At 58.3% G+C, this 27,866-nt stretch overlaps 1 protein-coding gene across 1 annotated transcript in view; it reads left to right on the top strand.

The window, feature by feature from the left end:
- FOXP4 (forkhead box P4) overlaps positions 1-27,866 on the top strand; it is a 53,777-nt gene that overhangs the window by 14,062 nt on the left and 11,849 nt on the right. The window contains 7 exon segments of the mRNA XM_036316607.1: positions 5,050-5,272; positions 18,486-18,581; positions 24,619-24,741; positions 25,232-25,318; positions 26,794-26,941; positions 27,091-27,304; positions 27,555-27,659. Of these exon segments, the coding sequence (XP_036172500.1) occupies positions 5,066-5,272; positions 18,486-18,581; positions 24,619-24,741; positions 25,232-25,318; positions 26,794-26,941; positions 27,091-27,304; positions 27,555-27,659 (980 nt within the window). The 5' untranslated portion in view covers positions 5,050-5,065.

Raw genomic sequence — 27,866 nt, 5'->3', positions numbered from 1 at the left:
TTGGCTGGGCCGGCAGCGCTGGTTCGCAGCGAGGCGCCGGGTGTCGTGGCAAATGTTAGGGCTCAGACTAAGCGATTGTTAATTAAAAAGCTACGGTAATTAATACTCTCTTACACCATATGGGCCCGCGGAAAAGGCACAAAGGTTTCTCCACGTGTAGGACTCCCCATCCTTTTCCCCCTCCCCCGAAAGCACCCTGGCCCTTGGGTCCTCCCTTTGGTCCCAAGGCAGGTGGAGTTTGTCACTTCCGCCAGGGAGGGGACTGGGCGACCCAGAGGAGTTCCGAGGTGTCCCCCACGGTGCACCTTACGGGGTTCTTAGAAGGGCCAGGAGCCTCTGGGGAAGTGGGAGCCCCCAGCGGCCCGCAGACTCCCCCAGAGCGGAAGAGGCCGCTGCGGCTTTGACCCAGCTTCCTTCCTTCTGAAGGCCAGGCTCAAGGCCCTGGGGTGCCCTGGCTCCCGAAGGGGAACCCCGAGAGATGGGAGACTTGGACCTGCCTAAGGGCAGGATCAGAGCCCCAGACGGAAACCCTAGGTCACCTGAAATAACTCGCGGGCAGCTGCTCTTCTCTGTCCCAAGCGTGGTTGCAAGAGGGGTCTGGGAAGGCTGGAGTGGGGAGTGAGGGCTTCCGTGTATTGAGCCCTAGAAAGACCTCCCAATCCCCCATGTACACATTGTATAAAGGAAGAAAGAACAGCCATTAACTTGGGAAAGGCAGTGACTTGCCCAGGGTCCTACATCAGGCCCCTGAAACCAACCAGGTAGTCCAGTTCCCAGGGCTTCTCTCTTCTCTGTGGGTGCTCAGCTGCTGTTTGCATAGGAAATGGGGAGGAGCGTGTGGACAGAGGTGGAAGAGCAGAGTGAAGGGAGGAGGGGACTCATGCAGGGTGCCCCCCTTACCGGGGCAGGAAGCTCAAGTCTGCTCGCCTTTTGAGACTAGCTGTAACTCAGATGAACCCTCACTGGCTCCCTCCAGCCACTAGAACAGTCTGGCTTCATGTCCACATGCTGGGCCAGGGAATTAAGAGACCGTCAAGACCACCTCTCCATGTAGAGATGGGGAAGTGGAGGCCCAGAGGAGGAGGAAGGCAGTGTGCACAGCTGGCTGTGGCCGAGCTCAGGCTGCCTGACACCCAGGCCCCTGCCTTCGCCTCTAGCCAGGGTCCAGGTTCTCATGGACTCGCTTCCTCCGCTACACCCCACATTCTTGTAGTTGCAGGGCATGGATATCAAGTCTTACCTCCAGCACCCCACCCACCCCAACCCTAGCAGGCTGGGCCCCAGGCACCGGAGCTGCTCACCCACAGTGCAGGGAACACCCCAGTGCTATTGCAACACCCCGTGGAGAGGTGAGCTGGAGGCTTGAGGCCAACGGTGTGCTCATCCTCAGAGGGCGGGCGTCGCAGGGCAGAGGTGAGCGTTCCGACGCCTGGGAGCACCAGCCTTGCTGGTTTCAGTGGGTGTAGGTGGGCCGGCCGGCTGGAGCGTGGAAAGAGGTGAAGTTCCCAGGAGGGGGGCAGAGCGTGCCCCGTGGGAATTAATGCCATTCATATACCCTGCGGAAATGACTTTTCAATGCATATAATCTCAAGCATGCAAATGAGAGGCTTGCTTCACCCTGTTTAATATGAATGATTGGCCCTTGAATAGCTATTATTACACGCCACATTGCAGCAATTATGTTGTTCACTGGGTGTCGCTATGCCCCCCCTCGCCCCCCCCCCCACATTAAAAATTAAAAAAAAAAACCAGAAAAGAAAGGGACACCTCTGTTTGCATCCTCTTTACTTTTTCTCCCTTTCTCCAAACTTGCTGTCTGGTCTACAACTTTATGGTGTGTGTGTGTGTGAGTGTGTGAGTGTGTGTGTGTGAGTGTGTGTGTGTGTGTGTGTGTGTGTGAGTGTGTGTGAGTGTGTGTGTGTGTGAGTGTGTGTGAGTGTGTGTGTGTGTGTGAGTGTGTGTGTGTGTGTGTGTGAGTGTGTGTGAGTGTGTGTGTGTGTGTGTGAGTGTGTGTGTGAGTGTGTGTGAGTGTGAGTGTGTGTGTGTGTGAGTGTGTGTGTGTGTGTGTGAGTGTGTGTGTGTGAGTGTGTGTGTGAGTGTGTGTGTGTGTGTGTGAGTGTGTGTGTGAGTGTGTGTGTGTGTGTGAGTGTGTGTGTGAGTGTGTGTGTGTGTGAGTGTGAGTGTGTGAGTGTGTGTGTGTGTGTGTGTGTGTGTGTGTGTGTGTGTATTAAAAGGGGGGCACTCATTCTTACCCCAGGAAAGTAACTGCTGGATTCTCTTTCCTTTCTCCTGTGCACACACACCCCTGAGGCTCTGGTCTTTGTCCCCTGGGGCCCAGGAGTTCTCAGATCTCAGAGAAGCTAAGCTTGGAATCAGGGCAGGCAGCTGCTCTCCACCCCCCCTCCACCCCCCCACCCCCCGGCAGGGCCAGTGTTGGGGGAGAGGGAGACTAGAGTATGCCCCTGCTGTCTCCCCACCCCCCTCTTGTAGCTGGGGCCCAGGCCCGAGTGGGGGAAGGTGCTCTGCAGGCTGCCGGGAGGGATCAGGGTGGGTGGTTGGGGAAAGGGGGGCTGGAGCCCTGTGCTCTGGCGGGTGGAGGATGGTGCCCACCCCATCCATCATTTGGCGGCCACTGGCCCTCTGGCTGACACGGCCATTAAGGCCTGAGACCGAGTGCTCAATCTCTTCCGAACCATCGCCCCCAACCTCGCCTTCTCCCTCGCCCCTGGCCCAGCTCCTCTGGCCCCAAGAGTGGGAGCAGCAGCTGGGGTGGGGGGACACACAAGAGAAATGCACAGACACAGGACACTCCAGCAGCACAGGTTCACATAGGAAGCCACACGGAGACGCCTAGAGTCACAGAGAGGGGCCTTATGAGCAGTGATGTGGGTGGCACGTGAACTGGTGGGCTCCCCAGGGACCCTTAGCAGCTCCCTGTCCTGCCCCCCAGGACCCTCACTTCAACTGGTTTTGCTTCCAGCAGGGATAAAACGGAGCACGTGGCCCTCTGAGGGGGAAAGGATTCTCCTCGTGGTGCAAGGAGAGAGTTTGGGGGCAGGAGAGAGAGGCTCCTGGGAGCTGCATTTTGAGGAGGAACTAGGAAAATAATCCAATCTTTTCCAGTAGTTTCTCTAATTTGCTACCTGCAAGGCCTCTTGGGTTTGGGAAACCATGTGGTTGTGGGGGTCTGCTTAGGCCAAAAGGGAGGGCAGAACACTGGCTGACTTTCCCAGGCCCCACTAGCTGCTCCTGTGGCTTCTGCCCCTTGACCTCTGTGTGACCTGGGCCAAGTCTGTGACCTCTCTGAGCCTCAGGGTCTTCACCCTTACAAATAGGGCCGGCGAAGAAGGGGGTGATGGGAGCTTACCTGCTAGGTGGTTTGTATGTGCTGTTTTATTTACTCCTTACAGGATTCTAGGAAACGGAGTTTTAGGGGGTTTAAGACGTGTGTGGAAGCCCTGGCCGGTGTGGCTTGGTTGAGTGTCGTCCTGTGCACCGAAAGGCCACCAGTTCGATTTCTGGTCAGCGCCCATGTCCACATAGTGGGTTCAGTCCCCGATCGGGGCTCATGCAGGAGGCAGTTGGTCAGTGCTCCTCTCTCACATTGATGTTTCTCTCTTTCTCCTGTTCCCTTCCTTTCTCTCTCCTTCTCCCTTCCTCTCTCTCTGAAATCAATAAAAACATCTTAAAAAAAAAAGACGGGTTGAAGCCCTAGCCGGTTTGGCTCAGTGAATTGAGCGTTGGCCTGCCGACCAAAGGGTCCCGGTTCAATTCCGATCAAGGGCACATGCCCGGGGTTGCGGACTCGATCCCCAGTAGGGGGCCTGCAGGAGGCAGCCCATCAATGATTCTCTCTCATCATTGATGTTTCTATCTCTCCCTCTTCCTTCCTCTCTGAAATCAATAAAATATATATCTATTTTTTAAAAGGATGTGTTGAAGATCAGTGGTGGATACTAGCCATCTCCTGTTTCACTAAAATCCATGTGCCTCTCAAGCAAACTTTGGGGGTAGTTGGAGACACCCCAGACTTTGAGAACAGCTCTGCCTGTTCAGGTTCTCCATCGCAGGGTGGGTGCAAGCCCCTGAGGTAGTGGGACCTCCACAAGTTGCAGAAGGAAGCCCAGGCCTCCTCCTCCTCCTCACTGCCCTTGACCCTCTCTCTTTCTGGGAGGCAGTTGGAGTGGGAAAATGAGGGTATGGAATTCAGGCCTGGACCCTTTGCCTCTGTAACTCCCCAAACTCTGGACCCTCCGCTTTCCCATCTGTCCGGTCAGGATGATAAACACTCTCACAGTCTTGTGATGAGGAATCATGGTGCCTGTGGAGACAGTGTTACTGAGGGTCTACTTTTGGCCAGACCCTCGCCTGCCAGCCTTAGAAGGGAAGGCGGAGAAGTGGACCCTGGCTGCCTCCACTGCACAGCTCCAAGCTGAGTCTGGCTCCCTGTAGGTGCTGGGCAAATGGCAGCCTTTCTGTTGTGGAGCAGATCTTGATGAGAACCTCAGTGCCCTCGGGAAAAGACTAGGGAGGCCCCTGCCCCGGGGAACTCCCTGCCTCCCTGCCCTGGGGAACTCCCCGCCTACAAGCACAATGGCCATTACAGGTGTTTGTGCCAAAGGAGGAGGGGAGATAGTGAGTCCCCGTGAATAGCTCATCTGCTTTTAAGTTCTTACAGAATCCTCGCCCCTTCCTCCCATCCCCCCATGCCCTGGCCAGGAGGGAGAGGCCAGAATAGGTTTGGGGGGCAGCATCCCCCCCTGCCCTGTAGAGGTCTTCTGGAAATCAAGTTGAGAAAAAGTTCGGGGAGGAGGGGCCAGCTGCAGTCTGGAGCTGCCCCTTATCCCAGCCTAGGGGAAGGGTGACACTGGGAGAGGTTGCACCCCTAGAGGGGTCCCAGGAACAGCCCCCAGAAAGTTGAGGAGGAGGTGCCCCAGGCCTGGGGTGGGGTGTTAAGTGGGGCTGTTGAGGGACATGGTTGCTGCCCAGGGTAGAATCCACACCTGCCCTACCCACTGAGCCCCTCCTCCGTCTCTCCTCCCGCTCCAGGTCCCGCTAGAGCGACATGATGGTGGAATCTGCCTCGGAGACAATCAGGTCAGCTCCCTCTGGTCAGAACGGCGTGGGCAGCCTCTCCGGGCAGGCCGATGGCAGCGGCAGTGCTGGGGCTGCAGGCGCTGCTGGAGGCGGTGCGGGCAGGGATGCAGCTGCGGGCGCTGACAGCAACGGCGAGATGAGCCCTGCGGATCTGCTGCACTTCCAGCAGCAACAGGTAGGAGCTGGCGCCTCTCCTCGGCCCCGGGGACAGGGAGGGGGCACGCCAGGCCTCTTCCCACTCCATCCTGGCCACTGGTGCCACTGCTCCGGGCCAGGCAGCTTCCCTTTAACAGTCTTGGGAAGGTCCAGCTCCCAGGGACTCCCTCTGCGCCCTCCGTGCTCGTGGCCACCTTAACCAAGGGAGAGCTGAGCTTTCCAGAGAAAGAAGTAGGACTCGGGGTCCTGAGATCATAGCGCTTCGGACAGTCTCAGAAATGCCCACCGGGACAGACTAGGGAAGCAGGCCTGAGTGTGCATCCTGGGTGGGCGGGCACCTGGGCCCTCCTGCCACTGGCTAAGCTAACAGGGTTGGGGAGAAGACCCTCCCTTTAGAAGTGTGTCCACTGGGGAAAGGGGGCTGGACACATAGGGGTATCTCCGCTTTATTTGTGTTGTAAAATAAGCGCCCCCCCCCCCGCCCCTGCCCCCAATGTCTGCTTGGGCCCCTGACTCAAGCTGTGAAGAGATCAAACTTCCAGACACCAGAGGCCAGAGCAGCTGGGAAAAGGCCAAGAGCCAGAGGCAAAGGCACGCCTCCATTTTTAAGGCTCAGACTGGGCACCCCTGTCTGTATCCACTTTCCCTCTTCCCCTCCGTCATTCCCACTCTGAAGTGCAGAGTTCAGGAGTTCAAGATTATCCTTTCTGTGGATAGAGAGGCCTGAGGGTGGGGAGCCTGGTTGGGCGATGACAGAACAGGGGCCCCAGGTCCCAGCCCCACCCGGGAAACGGGGAGAATCGTGCTTGACAAGTTCACGAGAACCGGCCCAGCCAGCCCGGCCCGGAGAGCCTTCTCTTACTTGATTCCCTGCTTCTCGAGTCACTGCTGGTGGCACTGGCCCTTAGGGGCTCTGCTCGGAATAAGGAAAATTCAGGTCCTGCCTGCCCCTCCCCACCGGACTCCCACCCCTGCCTGATGGCCTTAGGTGCGTGCTTGCCGAGATGTGTGTACCTTGCCCTCATGCTGGCTCCCAGGTTCACCGTGGGGCTCCTCCTCCCTCTCCACAGCCCCTAGGGGGCCCTTTCCCCCCACATGCCCAGGAGCTGGAGGTCAGCCTGGAGCAGCCTGGTCAGACGCTGGGCGCCCTGCGCGGAGCCGGTCAGCCAGCACTGACACAGGAATGAAACAAACCCGGGTTCAGTCCGAGCCTGCCCCTTCGCGTGACCTTTGCCAAGTCCTGGGCCTCCCCGAGCCTTGGCTTCCTTGGGCTGTTAGGATCAGATGCAGTTTAGGTGTGAAACCCCCGTCCCCAGGGGCTGCATGGATGCGAACAGAACTAAGGGCTTTAAAAATCACTTCCTCTCACAAGCAGTGGGGGCTGGAGTGGAAGGGCCGGCCTCCATTCGGCCTCCATTCGGTCTCCATTCCCCGGGGAGATGGGCCTTGGGAGTGTCCTGGCATCTTCCAAGCCTTCCTAAGCAGGATCTCTGGGGGAAAGACTCAGTGCCTGTGCCATCTACTGGGGACAGAGGTCAAAGGGCAAAATCCCACCCTCTACCAAAATAATGACAAAACACACCCCACCACCAGGGCCACCCACTCTGTATGGCCAGCTTCCCCTCCCGCTCTTCTACGCAGAATGGGGGCTGAGGGGTGGGCAGGAGAAACGCTGAAACTGGGAATGTCTTTTAAAACGTATTTAAAGTGAAGAGTGAGCACAGAAACTGGGTGGCGGGGGAGATGCGTGGGGTGGGGAAGCACTGTGTGTGCTGATCAGGTTTCTCCGCTCTGCACACGCATGTTTTACCCTCACTGTTCCATGTTCCAGTTATTCCTGTTTGTTTTGGGGAATATCCCAAAGTCCTGGAAAATCCTGTATCTGTTTCACAAATAAACTGGGGTGGAGACTTGGAGGCAGGCGGAGGGCTGTTTTATCCATTTGGGCTCACTACGGGCGTAGTGCCTGGGGCCAAGGAAAATATTTGAGACTTAAAAAGGTTTTGTTGGCTCCAAACTATGAAAAGAGACCTGCAAAATTAAAAATCCAAAATGTGCAATTAAATAAGATCCATCTGTAGGCCCTGCTCCCACCCCCCAATATATGAGTGAGGTGTGGGGGGAATTTCAGGGGTAACACTTTCTGGCCCCCCCACAACAAATGTTCCGATTTGTGGGCTAAACCAACCATAGGAAAGAGAGCCTGGCCCAGTGGGCTCCTCCTCCCTCTGTCCCAACCAGGAAGTCCTTCAAGGACAAACAAATACCTGTGTGTCTCATTGGTTGTGTCCTTCAGTCATCTGCGGGGGGAGTGGATATTATTATTCCCATTTCACAGGTGAGAGGGCAGCAAGAGGCGGCACTGACTTGTCCATGCGGCCTGGGAAAGGCTGCAGCTAGACCTCGGGCCTCCCAGTTCCTAGTTCAGGGTTCAGCACAGCCCCCTTTTTGCTCCTGCCACGCACACAGTCCCCTGTAGGAGATGGAGGGAGCAAGGCCTGCAGCATAGGAGGTGCTAAATAAACGTCTACTGATGCATGATCGAGAGCACTCCATTCTCAACCTAAAAGGTCCCTTAAAACAAACAAACAGAAGCAACACTGTCCACTGGCCCTAAGTAGCCACTCCAGAGAAAGGAGGTTGGGGGGGGGGGGGTGTCTGTGGGCGTTGACCGGTCTGTCCTCTTTCCCTCTGTCCTTCTGTCTGTTGGTCCCTGTCCCTCTGCTCTGGGTAAACAAACCTTGGAAATGCAAGCTTGGCCTTTGGGAATAATGAGTTGACAGAGGAGAGAGAGAGAGAGATAAACAGGGCGAGTCAGAAGTCAGACTGGTGACAGGACTTTAAGCTGAAACAAACAGTGCTGAAGAGGGCAGCCACGTCACTTCGGAATAAGAGCAGACGCCTGTTTCCATGCAACAGCAGGCCGGAGCTTGTTTAAACAGAGGCCCGGGGTGCAGGGGGGTGACATAGCTTGGCTGCCAGGCCCCTCGGATGGAGAGAGGGTCCCTGGCTGGCTGCCCCCTTGCAGCAGTCAAGGCCCCAACTTCCCCCTCCCCTCTCGCCCCTCCCCCCTCCCAACACCCTTATTGGTGAGTGACAGAGCCATGCCCTGTCCACTCTGCCCTTAGTCTCCAGTCTCACTCTCGTGAGGAAAGGGCGTGGGGAGTGTGGTGGGCCTGGTGCACGCATTCCTTCCGCAGACATGCATTGCACCTGAGTCTGCACGGGGGACCCTGCTGGCCAGCTGGAGTTGGTGATCCCCCAGCTGCTGCTAAAGAATACTCTGGGCCTAGCAGATGTGCCAGCGGCCCATCAGTCCTCTTCCTTCACCTAGGCAGTCCTTCCTCCCCTCCCCCCACCCCCACCCCGTGGTTCCCTTGCGTGGCTTTTTTCTTGCAGATTGCCCTTGCAGCGTGAAAATGTTAATAATGTTCATACGGGGACTGCACAGATACCTCTGGTGGGGGGCAGGAAGAGCTGGGAGAGTGTGTGCCAGCGTTTGGGAGGTGGCGGGCCTGGGGAGGTCTTGGGGGCCAGACTGGGCACTCTGGCCCAGGCGAGCAGGACTTGGGGCAGGAGGGCTGAGCAGGCCCAGTGGAGGCCAGCGGAGCTGCTGGCCGCCGCACTGAAAGGCGTCCTGGGCCTCCAGAGCCGCACTCCTATTGTCCTCAGGTTGTGGGGGTGACAGGTCAGCCAGGGTCACAGGAGGGTTGCTTAGCGTCTGGGAACTCCCACTGCAGTTGCTGTGGCAACCGGGGCCAAATCCCACCCTGTGCACATCCTGTGGGGAGATTCAAAAGGGTTGGGGGGGGGGGGAGCTGCACTTTAATGGGCTTTTAACTCACCCCCCTCCAAAGAGATGGGGGGTGTCAGGGAATGGGGCAGGGGGAAAACGAAGAATGGAAGAGATTTCTGTTTTCCTTCTCCATCTGGCTCTCCTCTGCCCAAGCTACTTAGGGGGTGGGGCGGGCAGGGAGGCCTCCGAGGTGAATTAGCTCCCCCCCCTCACACACACTGTCTACAGTTGTCTTTTTAGGTCTGGGGCCCACTTTTTCAGTTTGTGGGACTCCCACCCTCATGCCAGATGCTGCTCTTTCGAATGTGGTCCTACACCTTTCCTTTCCTTTTCTTTCCTTCCCATGGAACAGTCCCTTCCCCAGGAGGTGCTGAGGGCCTGGAGGGAGTGTTGGGGCCCAGACTCCCCAGAGGGGAGATTAGAAACTTCATGTCAGTGAAGTCCCCTACCCTCTGGGCAGCTGCAGGGTCATGCTTAGAAAGGGCTCCTCCCTGCTCTGCCCCGGAATAGGGGGGAATAGGGGGCAGGTGAGTGAGGGGCTGGGCTTCGAGAGGACCAGCACGGGGAGAGCTGTAACCCTCCCCCCCTTCTTGTACCATCCTGGGTTACTCAGCCAATGACACTGTTTCCTGTGTCTGCCTCCCAGTCCAAGGAAAAGGGAGGTCCCCCTAGGAGGGAGCTCCAGTGAGGGGGCAGGTAGAAGAGAGGGCCCAAGGCTGGGAAAGGGTTCCCAGGCCCCTGCTCTTTTGGGACCAGAAAAGTCAACCACTCTACCAGCCTCCCTTCCGGTATGACTTTTCTCTCCTCCCTCACCCCCTTTCACGCCAACGTTTTTTATCCTTACTGGTCAGGAGTTTGGAGCCGGGGAAGCGGGGATGGATGTCTCCCCTTCTGAGGGTGAAGGTTGACCTGGGGAGGACCGCACTCGAAAGCACCCTCTCAGTGGGTAGTTTTCTCCTAGGGGAGCAGGTCTATTCTGAGAAGGGAATGGTGTGTCCCCTACAGCCCCTCTCCAAACCCTACCCCTGCAGAAGTGGCCAGTGTGAGGGCAGGAGCCGAGCTCATGGTGGCTCTGAACCCAGACTTCCTTACACCCCACTTCCTGAGGACTCCACAGACAGCACCACCATCTGGGGGTGCAGGGCTCCCTGCCACCACCGCCCATGCTCAGGCCCTGCCTCTTCCAGCACCCACACCAGCTGGTCTCGGCCCAGAGGAGCTGCATGGGTCGCCCTGGTGGCCCTGGGTGCTAAGGCCCCCACTGGAGGCGCAGGGCAGGGAGAGGGAAAGGGGCCTCTCGGAGGAGCGCCCTCCCCCTTTCAGTGCTGTGGGGTCCATGGTGTGTTCTCATCTCCCGGTGGCACGGCCCTGCCCGAGGAGGCGTTTCCGGGGCCTGGCGGGGAAGGGGCCCTGCAAGCAGGCTGCACCCAGACCTCACCTCTCCCACCCACGTGGGCCTGTCGGTATCTATGCGTTGCTGGTTTTCATTTTAATGGTTCTAATTTGAGAATGCGCCAATGTCATTTTTACGAGGTTGGTGTAAAAAAAATTTACAGCCTTTTCCAAAAAGCTTTTTTTTTTTCCAAGGGAAAAAGGTGTAGAATCACTTCGGGGGTTTTATGGTCTGCACTCCCCCACTCTCTGCCCCCCTCCTCTGTGTAATTTCATTTTTATGTCTCTTTGCTGGAGGACAAAGCCTGGCTGGTGGAGGACCTGGGTCTCCCCATGGTCAGTACTCTTCCTGGTTGGGACTACTGACCTCTGACCTTTCTCCCCGCACCCCTTGCCTCTACTCTGGTTCCCTCCACTCTCTGTTCCCTGGAGGAGTTGCATTTCAGTGAGTGAATGGAGAGATGTTTCTTGTTTAATTCAAATCACCAAGTACTTATTAGGCACCGACTGTTTACTAACTGCAGGTTAGGAAATTCTATCACTTCCTTAGTTCCTTATATTCACTTGCTTAAAATCCTCCAGCAATTTTTCCTCAAGTGTAGAATTAAATAAAAGACCATTGTCCCTGCCTGGCCAGAGTAGCTCAGTTAATCGAGCGTCATCCTGTGCCCCAAAAGGTCGCCAGTTCTATTCCTGGTCAGGGCATATGCCTGGGTTTCGGGTTCGATCCCCAGTCAGTCGGTCGGGGCACTTGGTGGTGGTGGGGGGGGGGGGGCAGCCGAAGTTTCTCTCTTTCTCTCTCTTCTTCCCTTCCTTCCTCTCTGTAGGTACATCCTTGGGTGAGGATTAAAAAAACACACCATTGTCCCTGTGTGATCTGGCCCCTCCCTGCTCATCTCTGGGACTTTCTGTCAGGCCGTTTGGCTCAGCCACACTGACCATGCATGAGGCACCTCCAAGCTCATTCCACCTCAGGACTTGCACCAGCTCCTCCCTGCACCGTGCACTCTCTCCCGGGAGAGTTGCCTCCTCATTCTCAATGGCTCCTCACAGCGGCCTTCCCTGGCCACACAGTCCAGGAGCCAGCCGGCCTCGGTGCCGCGCACCACCACTTCATGGCTCGCTCGCTTCGTGTTAGTGTCTGTCTCCCCCCATGGGAATGGAGCCCCTTAAAGCAAACACCGTGCGCCCACAGTGTCTAGGACCAGTGCCCTCTGGGGCTTCATAAATATTTGCTGAGTGACTGAAAGTGAATAGAATGTTATACTGTGGCCCTGGGGGTTCAGGTTTGGGATGGGCCAGCACCCCAAACACCTTCCGGATGCCCCTCCCCTAAATCTAGCCAGACCCCAGTTGAATTATCAAGACAATTAGATCCCAATTTTGCCAAAGTTAGCTGGGTGCACACAAAAGAAGTGTTTGGGGTTTGTTTATTTTGGCAACGCCTCACCACACTCCAAATTAAACCAGAATTTGTTGTGGGGGGAGGGGGTCCTCCATCCTGTCTGGCCAGCTCTTGGCTGCAGAGCCCCATGTCGGACCCAGGTGGTCCAGGGCCTGTGTGACTCTGGGCATGTCACTGCCCTGGCCGTCCATTTCCTCGTCTGTCACGGGAGCTAGGTCAGCGCTTCGTAAACCTTTTCGCTTGAGATCTACAGTGAGAACTACGTTTTACTCGGACGCCCAGCAAACACATTGTCACGAAACAATGTTCATGCTCACCCAGTAGCTCTAATTTTTAAAAAGTATATGTGTGTGTGCATTTTCCCCTCATTTTTTGACCCACTACATTGATATGACGACCCACCATTCGATCATGACCAGCGGTTTGGGCAACACTGGCCCAGATTCCCTCTAACGCGTCCAGCTCTCCAGGCTGCGGTTTGTGCTTCTGCCTCACCATTCTCAGGGCTCAGCCCTTCAAGCCTGTCTCCGTGAGCACCAGCCACCTCCCACCCTCCTAAACACACGCGTAGTGGGACTGGGACCCAGCACAGAGCCGCAATCCTTCAGCCTTGCGAACAGCCCTGCACCTGGCTTCCGCAGAGAGCTGCCTACCCACCCCCCCCTTCCCGAATTCTCAGAGGCAGAAATGAGGGGGTGGTCTCCTACTGGAGATGACAGACCCTCCTGTCTCAAGACTTGTTTTTCTTTTCATAGCAGCTCCCTGTGGCCCTCAAAGCTCTAGCTTCGTTCCCTTCCATCCCAGCCGCCCTCCCTGGATGCCATCCGTTATAAGCCATTTGTTCCTAATTGTGGAGATCCTGCTAATGACTTCTGAATGGGCGATGGGGGGAGGAGAGTTCAGCTTCATTAGCGAGACGGAGTTCTTAGCTTGAGGGGAAATGGGGGTGGCGTAGGCTGGAAGCGGGTTTGGTTAGCGAGTCCTTCAGGGTGGCAGAGGACAAATGACCAGGAGCTGCCTGGGAAGGCAAAAGATAAATTAAGTGACAATAAGTTAATGTCCGTTCGGGACCCGCTGGGTGCCAGGCACTGTGCTAAGTACTCCATGTTCATTGTCTCATATACTCTTCACAGCAACCCTGTGCGCTAAGTACAGGGTTATCCCTGTGTTGCAGAGCAAGAGTGGGGGCTCAGAGAGGACAAGTGACTTAGCCAAGGTCACTCAGTATGTGGGGGAGCCAGGATCTGGGTGCAGATCTCTGACCGGGGTCCATGCACCCGATAGACCAGCGGTTCTCAACCTGTGGGTCGCGACCCCTTTGGGGGTCGAACGACCCTTTCACAGGGGTCGCCTAAGACCATCAGAAAACACATATATATTACATATTGTTTTTGTGATTAATCACTATGCTTTAATTATGTTCAATTTGTAACAATGAAAATACATCCTGCAGATCAGATATTTACATTACGATTCATAACAGTAGCAACATTACAGTTATGAAGTAGCAACGAAATTAATTTTATGGTTGGGGGTCACCACAACATGAGGAGCTGTATTAAAGGGCCGCGGCATGAGGAAGGTTGAGAACCGCTGCAATAGACCATCCTGCCTCCTAGGGGGACACTAGAGCTAACTCCCAAACCACAGAACTGGGCGTATGGTCTGCAGTCCAGGGGGTGGAGGCAGGAGAAAAATGAGGTTTAAGAAGCCAAATGGCTCCCAGTGTCTTATCTTTTTCTTTTTTACTTACTGATTTTATTTATGCGCTCATGGGTTGATGCTTGTGTGTGCCCTGACCCGGGATGGAACCCATCACCTTGGCATATGGGGACAATGCTCTCACCAGCTGAACTACCTTGACAGGGCCATGGCTCCCAGTTTCTGCCCTGAGCCCCCTCTTCCTCCTTTTTCCCAGATTTTCCACCATGGCTCCTCCCTGCTGTGGCATTCTAAATGCCTCTTCCCGCCCGAGGCCGGTCCCGGTATCCATGGCCCCAGGGAAGGGAAACCAAGCCCCCCTTTCTCCTAGAGCAGTGACTCTCAACCTTTCTCATGCCGCGACCCTTTCATACAGTTCCTCATGTTGTGGTGACCCCCAATTTCATTGTTACAAACTGAACATAATTAAAGCATAGTGATTAATCACAAAAACAATATGTAATTATATATGTGTTTTCCGATGGTCTTAGGCGACCCCTGTGAAAGGGTCGTTCGACCCCCAAAGGGGTCTCGACCCACAGGTTGAGAACCGCTGTCCTAGAGATTCCTTTCTTGGTCTTCCCTCCCCACCTCAACCAGCTTCCCCTCCCCTTCACACCCAGACCGCTGAAACACTAGCCTGGCTGGGGGAGGGGAGGCTGATTCTCAGGCCTCACCAGACTGACTGCAGGAGATCCCAGGGCCCCTCTGGGTGTGGGGGCTGGGCAGGCAGAGGTGTTTGGACTCTGCTTCCTGGCGGTGGGACCTTGGGTTTCAGTTTCCTTGTCTGCAGGGGAGACAGTGACACCCGCCCTGCCCAGCTCAAGGTTGTGGAGCTTCAGCTAAATGTTCGGAGAAGGGCTTTGAAACCACCAGTCCCTGTCCAAATGCCAGCTCCTAAGCTCCATGTCAGCTGTGCCTGCCTCCCACGTTCAGCCTGAACTAAAGTGACTTTCACCAGCGTTTCTGCCATGCACGGGAGCCTGGGCTCACAGATACAGCAGGCACCTGTGCTTCAGGGAGTCTGCACCCTGGTCGGCATCATCAGAGGCAGTGGGCTGACCCTAGCGGTTTGACTCGGTGGATAGAGTGTTGGCCTGCAGACCGAAGTGTCCCAGGTTGGATTCCAGTCAAGGGCACGTATGGTTGCAGGCTCCTCCCCGGCCCAGCCCTGGCCCTGGTCAGGGAACGCCCAGGAAGCAACCAATTGATGTGTTTCATCGATGTTTCTGTCTTTCCCTCTCTTTTCCACTCTCTCTAAAATCAGTGAAAAAATATCCTTGAGTGAGGATTTAAAAAAAAAAAAGGTGGGGAAAGTGGGGCTGGATCTGTTGTGTGGGGGCCTTCATTTCCCACATCCCTAGGAGGTGGGCAGGCCAATGACGAATCAGACCCCAGTGCCAGCAGCCAGTGTGGACGCCGACCCCTGTGCATCAGGGTGGGTGTGACTCGGGTGGGGTTTTACAGAGTCTCAGTCCTACGGATCCCCCGGGTGGCTGCCTGGAGGAGGGTGTCCTGGTGGAGGTCTGGGCGTGTGCTGAGGACAGTGGCAGAAGCGGAGCAGTAGTGGGTGCCCTGAGCCGGCTATGACATGCCCCAGCCACCAAGGGAGGGCAGCTTGGACCCAAGCCCGGGGTCTGCCCATGACCCCCACACCTGCCTGGGTGCCTGCAGGTGATGTTTAGGTGGTATCCAGATCACCCTAACCTGGGTCAGGGCACATGACACACATCACCTTGTGTAGGTCACCATCGCCTCGCCACCTCCAATCACAGGGGGGCCATGAACATGAGGGAAGGAAGGAAAGAAAGAAAGAATGAGTGAGTGAAGGAAGGAAAGAGTGAATGAGTGAAATGTCTGGAGGAGTTCCGGCCCTGATGACCTGAGGGCCTCTCCTACTACTGCCCCCAACACAACTCGACGTTCTGCCCCGGGAATGGCTAGGTCCCCCGACTCGCAGGGTCACTCTACTCTGCGGTGTGCGGGTCACTGTGCTCGGGACACCCTCCAGGACCCCGGCCAGTGCCGCCACCTTCCCAGGCTTCCCCAGGCAGAGGCCTTCTCTGGGCCCTGGTCCCGGGGCCACCTCCACTTCAGCCTCTGACAGGCAGCTGTCGTCACAGCACCCAGCTGGCAGCCCTGGGCTGGGCCATGTGCTGTGTGTGTCTCCAGCATCTAGCATGGTCCCTGGCACACAGCTGGCGCTCAGTAATGGGAAGGAAGAGGGAGAATCAGGAGGACCCCCTTGGCCAGGCCTCGGTCTAAATGGGAGGCCCTGGGGAAGAAAGGCCCCGAGTGCTAGGAGGCCGGAGGGGGAGTGAAGGGCCTGTCACAGGGCCGGCTCGCAGGAATGAGATTGCAAGCCCATGTCATTTTTTCCTGTAAATCTTGTAATTTCATGCTCCAGGGGACCACAGAGTAAGAGAGTCAGTGGGGAGTAAATCCAACTCCCTGGCCACTCCCCCTACCAGGAGACCGAGTGAGTCTCCCCCCAACTTCCCCTGGGAACCCCTCACCGGACCGGGGTGCCCGGGCTTCCTGGGAGCTCCTCTGAGCCATCCTCTTCCCCCACCTTGTCCCTGGACCCCTCTACCCTCCACCTTTGAAGGACAAAGAGCATTTGTCCAACCTATGGCATTAGAGCTGGAGGGGTCTAACAGCAAGGCCTGCAGGGGCAGGGACTCCTCCCTGATGATCCGTGGCCCCTCCCTTCCTCTCCCTTCCCGAACCCCTTTCACAGCCTCAGGGAGCCTTTGCCCCGGGAAGGTCAGGCTTCCACTTTCAGAAGTGACTCTTGAAGAGATGAAACCCCAGGCCAGGAGCCCCGGTGTGAGGTCCAGGGAAGAGACAGGTGCGGGAGGCCGGACCTGGGGGGCGGTTGAGGAGCAGGCCTGTCTGAACCCCAGGTTTGCTGGGGGACACACCCCCATAGATACACCAGTGAATTTTGATGCCATCCTAAGGTAAACTGGGGTTCAGCCTCGGGGGCGGCTCCGCGCTGGCTGCAGGATGAAAGGCTGCGAGGGGGTGTACATGTGCTTGGTGCACAGCGGCCGCCAGGGAAGTGTTTGCGTATGCGTGTGGCCCTGTCCCCCTCGGGGCCTTGTCTGCCGGTGCTAGTGCTGGGGTAGGAGAGTGAGGACAGACAGGTGTGTGTGTGTGTGTGTGCAGGGGTGAGTGAGCCACAGGTGGGCACATGTCAGTGAAGAGGTGCGCCGGGCACGAGACTGTGTGGGAGAGGCTGAAGGCGGTGAGGGAGGGAACTGAGAGATTCATGAGAAGGGAAGGGGCAAACACTTGGCGAATGCCAACAAAGGAAAGCAGTCCTTTAATTCCCCTCGCACTTCCGCGCTGGGCAGTGTCCCAGTTTTGCAGAGCAGGAGACTGAAACGCAGAAATGGAACAACTTGTCCAAGGTTACACCGCTGCTAATCGCACTGGGATTCTAACCCAGGTCTGCCTGACACAGCGGCTCTGGCTCCCCAGGAGGCAGACAGGCTTTGTGCTCCTGGAATGTGATTTGGGACAGGTCCCCAATCCCTTGCCTCTGAGATCCCACTGACCCCGGAGTGGGGGGATGCAGGGCCTCGCTGACCTTACGAAGAACTTCTCCCTGACCCCTCGCTCTGCCACCCGACCTCTCAGAGCCCATCCGCCCATGTCCCAGGCCCACAGCTGGCCGAGCTGCTCCTCTTGTAAATGCCACACACTTCCCACGCCCGTGACTCTGCTGGCTCAGAGTCCACAAGCCACCATGGCCTCCAAGCGCTGACCACAGTCAGTGTAACTCACTGGCGTTTCAAAACCCACTTCAGGACTTGAATTCCCTCAGCGCCACAAGGCCCTGCACTTAGACCCCCTGGACTCAGAAAGCTGGGGGTTCTGACCCAAGTGAATGCTACCTCCTTGGCCCCTGGACCCAGAACATAGGAAGGCAGTTGGTCTTGGAGCCAGGCCTCCTGGCCTCCAGTCCTGTCTGACACCTCCTAGCTGTGTGATCTTGGGCAGGTTCCTTAACCTCCTGGAGACTGTTGCCTCATCTGCAAAATAGGGCTGATCCGACATCCCTACCTCACAGCCTCGCAGGAGAGAATTAAATGCAAGCTTGCCTGTGACGGAGAGCAGAGTGCGCCGCCCCAGAATATGCCACTTCGGCCTATTGATTATTTTAGGCTGGTTCACTTTAAGAAACAGCAGCCCCGGGAGAAGTTCTGAAAACCAAGTACCGTCTGAGAGGCCTTGTGCACCTGTGAGGGCATCTCCCTTTGTGAGGATGCGTCCCTCGCTGCACCAGGCCTGCCCTCGCTGTCAGGAGAGAAGGCCTGGGCTTCAGCCTGTGCAGCCACCTTCCCCCGTTCACTGTGCTTTTCCTGGTAGCCTCCTAACTGACTCCACCCCCAACATCACCTTTTGTCCTTAGCTGAAGGAGGTATTGAAGGTGATGGCGAGTTATGTTTCTGGGTCTCTCCCCTGATACAGGGAGCATACGTGTTATTAAACTGTAATGTTTTTCTCCTGCTAATCTGCCTGGTGTTAATTTGCTTATTAGTCCAGCCAGAAGAACTTGAAGGGGATAGTTTATCTCCCAGACACCTGTGAAGTGCCTGACGCGTAGTAGATGCTTAACAAATAGTACCTATGATTCATGCCCTGATCTGCCTACCCCCTTGTTTGACCACGAGGGCAACAAGCCTCACCAGCTTCCAGAGTGAGTCCCTGCAGGCTCAGATCCCTCGGTGACTCCTATCTGTATACTTACCCCCAAGCCCAAGTGGACCCCGCGTGCCTCTGTCTTTTGCCCCCAGGACTCTGACCTTACCCTGACCGCCTGCCCTTTACTGCCCCGCACTCTCCCTGAATCCTGGGTCCCATGGACCGGACCACACGGACCTGCAGTCCACAGGCAGGTCGGGCACACTCACTCGCCCTGTCTTGCAGGCTCTCCAGGTAGCCCGGCAGTTCCTGCTGCAGCAAGCCTCAGGCCTGAGCTCCCCCGGGAACAATGACAGCAAGCAGTCAGCCTCTGCAGTGCAGGTGAGGAGGAGGGCATCCCTCTGGGCTGGGCTGCGGCCGGGCAGGGCAGGGCAGGGCAGGGCAGGGCAGGGCTGGGCTGGGCTGGGCAGGGCTGGGCAGGGCAGGGCAGGGCCGGGCCAGGCTGGGGCCAGGTCAGAGGGTGGGCTTGGCAAACAAGGCCAGCAAGTGGCAGCTGCCCCAAGGGAAATGCTGGGCAGCGTGAAGAAACTTGCACTTTCTGTCTCACCTCCACCTGATCCCAGGCCTGCCTCTGCTTGGCCTCTTGTCTGCGTGTGAGCCTGCGCCCAGATCTGTCTCTGTCCCTCTGTGCAGGCTTCCTCTCCCTTGGCCTCAGGGTCACTGCTCAGGTTTCTGTTTTCTCCATCTCGGTGTGGTCACTCGGCCTGTCCCTGCTACTCCCTTCCCAGGCTCTCTCAGTTGCTGAGGTCACCACGTCTCCCCTCTAATCTCTCACCCACCAGTTCTCTCAGTCAGTCTCCCCGTGTTTCCTGTCTCTTGATGTCTCTCTGTCTCTTTTGTTTTCCTTTGCACAATCTGCCCTTTTCCCCCCCTCTCCCTTCCCCCAACCTGCTGGCCCATCTGGCTGTGTGGGGGAGGGGAGGTCTGTTGGGGGTGGGCGGGGGTAAGCCAGGCCTTCTGTTTACCTTTTGTGTCACAAAGAACTTGGGAGAATCTCGCCGTCTGATTCCGGGGTGGGTCACTGCTCGGGCAGCCTGGTCTCCAGCCCCCCCCCACCCCGCCCCCCGCCCAGCAACCAAGCTTTTTCGCTCCCCCCACCCCTCCCTACAGCAGCGGGGGAGGCTTGGAATTGGGGAGAGGATTAAGCGAGGCTTTGAAAGGAAGTTTATCTAAGGGAGGAAGGCTGAACTCGATCCTGAGCACGCAGCTCTGGAGTCTGGGGGGCGGGGTGCTGAGGGAAGGAGGGAAGTGAGGGGGGCAGGATGGAGGATGGGGTGCAGGGTGCTGGGAGAAGGACCCAGGACTGGGTTTTATGTAAAACAAGTTAATGTTCAGAAAGTGCTTTGAAGAAGTTCAGTGTGCCTGACAGTTGTGGGGCCTTAGCTGGGCCCTGTTTTAAAAGTATTCAATCTGATGAGACTGCCCTCAAGGGGGAGGAGTTGGGCAAAGAGGGGTTGGCCTGGGTTGCTGGGGACACCACCTGGAAAGCCAATATTGGGGAGGAAAAGCTCTCAGGCCTGGGTGGTGTCAGGACTAGGTCTCTTTGAATTAGGGACCCCCCCCCAACTCCCAGCGTCTGAAGTGGTTGTTCTTAATCCTCCCCACCTTGGGCCCAGCTCGTACCCCTTCTGAGAACAAGGAAAGGTAGGCTGAAGGGCCGGCTGAGAAAGGCGGAGCTTCCCTCGAGTGGGAGGGACTGAGGTCAGGCACAGGGAGGACTTTGGGGTGTAGGAGTAGGAGAGCTGAAATAATGAGAAAGGGGGGCTCTGGCATCACCCCCCTCCCTAAAATGAGAGAGGTCCCTGGATGTCCTAGAATGAGAAGCAGAGGTTTTGGTCAGAGGGACAGGTGAAATGATTCTCAGGCCTTCTCTCTCGCCTCCTTGCTCCCAATGATGGATCAGTTCACTCATTCAACAAGCACATAGTGCTTCCTAAACTAGCAGCTGATACCTACAGAGGCTTACCCTGGGGCAGACACAGCGTGCTTTATAAGTATCATCTCATTTATCCTCACAATCCCATGAGGTAGATGTTGTATTAGCCTGGACACTGGGGCCCAGAGAAGTTAAGTAACTTGCCCAACGTCACACAGCTAATAAGGGGCAGAGCCAGGGTTTGAACCCAAACAACTAGCTCCAGAACCCACACTTCAATGCCTATACCGTGACACTGCCGTGTGCTTGGCACAGTAGTAACACGAGCAGTCCACAGGGTCGGAGCCCTTGCCCGAGGGTTCTCTGGGCGCAGGGCGTGGCCGTTCTTGGGCTGTGTCTGAACTTCCCAGGAGCCTCGAGCCCTGGCTGTTGATCTTGCTCCTCCTCCACCCCTGATGCCTTCCAGGTTCACAATCTCTACGGAGGGGGGGCTTCTGTTCCCCGTGGGGTCCAAGGCCTAGAAATAGCTTTTCTGTGGGGGATTAGGGGAGAGTGAGTAGAAACATGCATTTTGCTGGTTTGGAGCTTGACTGAAATGAAGGGTGATGAAGGGAGGTCCATGGCAGCCCCTCTCCCGGCTCCACCGGACACTGTCCTGCTCCCCAACTCAAGGTGGGGTCCCCTGCACACCTCCCCTCCCAGCCACGCCCACCAGCCCTCTCCCAGGCCAGCTTCAGACAAGTTTCCAAAACCATATGAGGTCTCCAGCTCGTGCCCAGGCCTGGACGTCAGGCAGGGAGAGGTCAGTCTCAGGGGCAGCACAGGTAGCTGGGAGTTTGGGCAGACGGGCGGCCAAGGCCAGGTCCCCCAGCTCTGCCAGCCTGTCTCATCCTCTCAGCCCCCTAAGGCTCACCCTCCTGGCATTTCTAGAAGTTCTTCTGTCCCACCACCATCTTTTTTGTGGTAATTCAGCCCAGAGCTAGTCTGAGGACTTCCTTCTGGTCATACGCAGGGGAATTTAACCTAGACCCGTGGTCGGCAAACCGTGGCTCGCGAGCCACATGCGGCTCTTTGGCCCCTTGAGTGTGGCTCTTCCACAGAATACCACGTGCAGGCGCGCACGTACAGTGCGATTGAAACTTCATGGCCCATGCGCAGAAGTTGGTATTTTGTGGAAGAGCCACACTGAAGGGGCCAAAGAGCCGCATGTGGCTCTCGAGCTGCAGTTTGCCGACCACTGACCTAGACTAAGCTCTGGCCTAGTCTCCAAATCACCCAGGGACCCCAGATCCCATACTTCAAAGGTTGAGTTTGGGTCCTTGATTGGCACCAAATGGCATCCATCCCAACTCCCAGCCCCCAGATGCGCTTCCCTGTGTCTCCATTACGCGTCCAGCCCAGCACACTGTGATCATGGCGGGTGGAGGGCTCTGGGGGGAGCAGGGCCCCGGGGGGGGGGGGGGCGGTGCTGGAGGCAGCTGTCTGCAGTCAGCCCAGCCCAGAGTCCCACTGCCAGGCTTTAGTAAGCATGCAGCCACCCTGACCACGCTCCAGCCTGTGACTCACGGCTTTGCTGAGCTGACTGGCCCACAGTGGCCGTCCTGACACATCCTCGCCTGGTGAGTGGTCAGTGGGGACCCAGGGGAGCTCCAACTCAGTGCTCAGAACCCCAAGGGGTGTGACGGGAGGTGGATGGGTCAGCCAGTTCAGGAGATCTGTATGTGGCTCCCGCCTTGCTGACCTTTCCTGACCCTCTTGGGCCACCTTAGAGACAAGTACGCAGAAGGTAATCCATCCTGAACTATCGCTGCAGCCACCTCTCCAGCCAGCAGCTCGGCCACGTGGCAGGACGGCAGGGCCTGGGGAGGCCTTCCGAGGTCATCTCTTCCACTCCCCGGCCTCCCTGTAGGAAAGCCCCAAGGAGGGAAATGCCACATCCTTTCTTGCGTGCTGCTCGCCGTGACTCACTCCTGGTGCCTGGAAAGATCTGGGTGTCTGCTCTCAGCCTCCCCCGCTGGGTGCAGCTCTCGCTGTGAGGAGAATGGGAGGCTCACTGCGTTTGTCCTAAGTGACCCCGGCCGCCCAGTGCCCTCTGGGGCCGTTGAGTACCTAAGATGCAATAGTGGAGAAGGGAGAGGGAAAGGAGACCAGAAAAGAGGGGAAAAGGAAAATTCAGAATGTGTTTTTTTTAAGTAGTTGGTTTTACAATTGTATAGAATTTAATGACATACAAACCCTTTTTACTGCCCCTTCTGCCCTGGTCCCTTGACGCAGGGCAGGTGGTTTAACTTCCCCAGGCCTCAGTTTTCTCATCTGTAAAGTGGTGATGACGATGGTACCCTCCTCCCAGGCAGGGCTGCTGTGAAGATTCAGGGAGATCCTGCTCATTAAGGGCTTAGCCAAGTGCCTGGCACCTAATCCACAGTCAACCACAGCCTCTTGTGTAGTCCTGTGAGGCGGGGCAGGCAGGTGTTCCGATCCCAGGGAGAGGACGGAGCAAGCGAGGCTTGGCGATTGCAAAGGACAGTCAGTGTCAGAGACCAGAACCTACCTAGGCCACCTGACGCAGAGCTCTCGGACTCTGAGCTCCATACCACCGTGTCCCAGGGGAGGGGGAACGAAAGGCCAGGTGAGCAGCCCAGCTGCCTGGGGGTTACACAGGGGCTGGCTCTGCAGGGGGGTGGGTCCGGGCCACTGCCCGCAATCCCCAGGCCCCTCCGAGAGTGAGGACCAGGGCACCCCCGCAGCCTGGCTGTGGAGTCTCCCGTGATACAGTGTGAAGAGGGAGGTGGGCCTTGGGGATCTCAGCCCCGTCACCTTCGGTTTCCACACAGTCTCTGCAGTGCTCCTCAAGCCCTGCTCCAGGGTGGGGCAGGCCGTGTGGATGTGGAGGCCCGGGAGCCATGGCGTACACAGACCTGGGCTTGCACCCCGTCCTGCCACTTAAGGCTCCTTTGTAGACGCCCCTGGAGCCTCCCTTCCCACAGGATGGCCCTGGCTAAAGAGCAGGTGGTGCCTCTCCAGGGATGTCCGCAGAGATGGCTGGGGGAAGCGGGAAAGCCCAGGGCTGGGCGCACCACTAGAGCTGGGGGCAACGGGACTTCCCATGCCCCCTGATTGACTGCACCCCTGGTTGCTCCCCTGCTTGGGGATTCCCTAATGGGTGGCTTGAGGCTGAGTCCTACCCCTGCCCCAGGGATCCCAAAAGGAACGGACTCCTCCTCCCCTGACCCTCCCATGGGACTAGGGGGAGGTGACAGGGCCATGAGCCCCCTGGGGACCTAACCTGTCACATGTTGCCCAAGACAGGTCCTTGCAGGACTCTCCCTGCCCAGGCCACCCTGTACCCCTCCCTTCCCGCCACAGGCTGGCAGAGGGGCCTGCAATCTGCCAGGACAGGTATTTTGGCTCAGGGAGCAAACCCCTAGTGAGGACCTGCTGTGTGCTGGGCCCTCTGCTAGGCCTGGGGGTGGGAGATAGAGAAGAGCCTTGGCACTTTCAGCGTGATGGGGAGGTAGATCGCGGACAGGGCACCTGTCCTGCTGAAACGGCTTTAAGAAAAGCCAGTGCTGCAACTTGGGCCTCCCTGGCTGTGACTCCACCAGCCTGGGGGGTTCAGGGCAGGTAGGGCTGGGTAAAGAATGTCGTTACTGCTTTTCCCTGCACCTTTCCCTGTAGCTAGGTTCTCTGGGCATCCCAGGGAGGCCTCACCCAGGGCAGGGGGCAGAAAGCTGCTCCACTCTGAGAACCCGACATGTTCCGGCGGGAAGGAGTCACCTGGTATAATCCAATCCCTGTTTGACATTTGAGGAGACTGACACGCCAGAGAGGGCAAGTGGCTTGCTGGGGGTCACACAGCAAGTTCAGTGCAGAGCTAGGGGGAGGAGCCCCCCCCCCCCCCCCCCCCCCCCCCCCCCCCCCCGCTGAAGACAAACTGCTGCGACACACCGAGGGTGGCGCCCTCTGGGCTCTGTGTGTGCCCTCTGCACAGGTGTGCTGGAGGCTGTGACGTGTACGTGCCAGAGCCCAGGGCTCCTGCCACGCGGGCCACCTTTTGAATCCTCCCCAGGCTGCAGCCTGCCCTCCTGGCCAGGCCCACCTCACAGTGTCGCGGGAGAGAGAGCAGAGCTGGGAGTGGCGCGCTGGGCCTCCCACGCCTGGGTTCTACCCACCGTGTCTCGGGTCTCACCATCCTGCACCTGAGTTAGCGCGCTCACCAGGCGGCCGTGGCCAGCACACCGGGTGCCAGGCTTTCTTCCGAGTGTTAACTCATTAGTCCGGCGACAACCTTACGAGGCAGGCGCTGTCGCCGCCTCCATTGCACCAACAAGGAAACGGGGAGCCAGCCACTGTCCACAGACACCCAGCTAGTGGGTGGCATCTCCCTCTGGAGCCGCTCTGCCGTACTGTGGGTGGGGCCTGGGTGCCTGCCCTCCCTGGAGTGGGGTGAGGTGAGCAGGCTGACAGGGCCGAATCCCACAGGTGCCCGTGTCGGTGGCCATGATGTCGCCACAGATGCTCACCCCGCAGCAGATGCAGCAGATCCTGTCGCCCCCACAGCTGCAGGCCTTGCTCCAGCAGCAGCAGGCGCTCATGCTCCAGCAGGTGAGTCTAGCCCTCGCCCCAGGGCAGCTGAGAAGTGGAGGCCGGTGCCCCCTCCTCCCCCCCACCCCCAGGACTGTTTACTACCAACATCACCGAGTGGCAGAAACCAGAGAGACTGCTCAGGCCGGACTGATCTGCATTCCTCCAGGGCAGTGGGGGAGGTCAGAGGTCAGGCCTCTCAGAGAGCAGTGCCTTGGCCCACCTGCCTCCGGAACCCCTGGGAAGGCAAAGTGCTGGAACATCCTGGCTCCTAGCACCCTGACTTATTCAGGGGACCCACCCAGAGGCAGGGCGGGCTGGGCAGTGCAGGATGAAGCTTCCCCTCTCCCTTCCACACTCACGGAGCCTCAGTCTCCCTGCCGGGCCCCAGGTCCCACTGCCCCAGGAAGGCTCCCCACTCCTGCCTGCAGGAGCCGCCACCGGGCTGGGGTTGCTCTGGGTCAGCAGCCGCTGCCCCTGCTAATGCACTCTCCCCGCCTCCCACCCGCAGCTGCAGGAATATTACAAGAAGCAGCAGGAACAGCTCCACTTGCAGCTCCTCACCCAGCAGCAGGCTGGGAAGCAGCAGCCCAAAGAGGTAAGGGCTGAGGCAGGGCCCTGCCCGTCGCCCGCAGCCCAGGCCGCCCTGGCCGGAGGCGGGAGGCCCCAGGTGTTCCGAGGGAAGTGCCTGGTGGGCGCAGTGCAAAAGTCAGAAAAAGCCTGGGGAGCAGGGCAGGGGCTCAGAGTCCTCCATCGCCCCTCATCCCCACTCGGTCCTCCCCCTGCCTGGTGTTGTTGGTTAATGAGAACAGGAAGTCAGCCCTGTGCTGTCTCTGCACATGCATGTAGACACGTGTAAGAGTGTCACATGGTCCACATGCACGATCAGTTGCCTGGCTGTCATGCGCTCTTCCTGCCCACTTGTCTCTTCTTGACCCAGCACCTGAGGCCTCCTCTCTGGTCCTGAGAATCCTTTAGTTGCTCAGCAAACCACCTGCCCCTGCCCCCCAGCCCCACCCCACCCCAACTTCTGTTCCTTCTTGTAAGAGCCGGCTCTGCTCCCTCCTTAGAGCTCTCCAGCCGACACCCCTGCCCCGTCTGGGCCCCAGGGCCTCCATAGCAGGCCCTGCTGCCCTGTCCTCCTTGTCCCAGACATGTGCCTCCCTCTTGCTGGCCACACCACAACCAGGTTCTGAGCTGCCTCTTCCCGGAAGGCTGCCCTGCTGACGTCCAGTCAGCCCCCCAGGCTTCAGCTCCCCGCAGGGGCCTTGTAATTGCTCATTCTTCGCATTACCTCCAGGCTGGGTTTACTGCCCAGCCAGCCCCCACCCCCAGGGTAGGCAGGCAGGCAGGCAGGCAAGGGCGCAGTCCCTGCCTCCCAAGCACCCCGGATGGGCTTGGAACACTTGCTGACAGCCTGGCTTGTCAGTGTGAAAAACTGACTGTGAGGGGGGAAGAGAGCGAGAGAGCCCTTGCCTGTGCCCCCAGCAGCAGGGCTATGACTGTTCCCTGAGCCTGGGTCCTACTGACCAGCTGATGCTGATCTTTCAAAGTCCCGTCAGACTCTGTGATTCTCTGTATCTAAGAAGCCAGAGAGGAGGTGGAGGGGAGAAGGCCCCTCCTCGTGATCAGAAGGGGGGCACCCCGGGCATGTGGGAAGGGTGCCTGCCAGGCAGGAGTGGCCCCTGGAGTCTGACAGGCTCATCGATCATTGTGATGAGAGCGCCTCCCCCCCCCCCCCCCCCAGGCGCGCACAGCTGCGGTGCGGGAGCTGGAGCAGGCGCTAAGCAGCAGAAGGAGGGAGGCGGGAGCAGGGAGGCGTCGTGCTGCGCGGCTGGGTCTGGCTGTGTTTGCGCGCCTGCGTGCGTGCGTGCATGCGTGTGTTTACTGCGAGCAGGCATGCAGCCCTATGGAAGCTGGGCCGGGAGCAGAGACGCCGCGGCCTCAGACACTGCACCCACAGCCCCGGGGGCTGAGAGGCCCTGGGAGGGGGTGACCGTAGGGTGGGGGCCAGAGGGTGCACCAGAGGCTGATGGCACCCCTCTCTGCGCACCCCCTCGGGCCCCCCACCAGGCTCTGGGGAACAAGCAGCTGGCCTTCCAGCAGCAGCTCCTGCAAATGCAACAGCTGCAGCAGCAGCACCTGCTCAACCTGCAGAGACAGGGGCTGGTCAGCCTGCAGCCCAGCCAAGCCTCGGGGCCCCTCCAGACCCTTCCACAAGGTGAGTGGCTCCCCCTCCCTACCCCCCTCCCCAGCCCTGCCCGCAGCCCTCAGTGCACCCAAGGGCTGGCATCACCGGCTCCCAGGGGTGAGATGGAAAGGCTCCTGTGTCCCTGAGGCCCTGCCCCCTCTCCCCACTCTCTCCCACAGCAGCCGTGTGCCCAACAGACCTGCCCCAGCTGTGGAAGGGTGAGGGTGCCCCCGGGCAGCCCGCTGAGGACAGTGTCAAGCAGGAGGGGCTGGACCTCACTGGCACGGCCACCACCGCTACCTCGTTTGCCGCCCCCCCCAAAGTCTCACCCCCGCTCTCCCACCACACCTTGCCCAATGGACAGCCCACTGTGCTCACACCTCGGAGAGACAGGTATTGGGACGTTAGAGCGGGGTGCTGCTGACCGGACACCCCCGGGCCCCTGGGGATGGCATACAGTGTGGGGGCAGGGAGGGGGGGCGCCCAGGGACCTGGGAGTGTACCTCTCTCCCAGGACAAACAGAATTGTGCTAGGTTTCTGGGAAACCTGTGTTAAGCACAGACACGCCACCAGCAGGGGAGCTGGAGCTGGGCTGCTGGCGTCTTCAGGGTCCCTGACCACCACCTTCATCCCCTCCCCTAGCTCCTCCCATGAGGAGACCCCTGGTTCCCACCCTCTCTATGGGCACGGAGAGTGCAAGTGGCCTGGCTGTGAGACCCTGTGTGAAGACCTGGGCCAGTTTATCAAGTAGGTGTCACCCTGCTCTCCTTCCCGCCCCACCCCCGGCCCTCCCCCTCCCAAGGAGCCTTTCCACAGGGTCCCTCCCCCAGCCTGCCCCCTAGCCTTCAGCCACCAGCTGTCCTGCTGTGCTCCCCCAGGGGGACCTAGTTCCTCTGCCCTTATCACATATTTCCTCTTCTCTCCTACCCTCCTGCCCAGCCTGAATCCCCAGCC

This window comes from Myotis myotis, unplaced genomic scaffold, assembly GCF_014108235.1.
Source record: "Myotis myotis isolate mMyoMyo1 unplaced genomic scaffold, mMyoMyo1.p scaffold_m19_p_7, whole genome shotgun sequence".
Taxonomy (NCBI): Eukaryota; Metazoa; Chordata; class Mammalia; order Chiroptera; family Vespertilionidae; genus Myotis; species Myotis myotis.
Note: the sequence above shows the minus strand (reverse complement) of the source record. Positions and strands in the feature narration are given on the sequence as shown.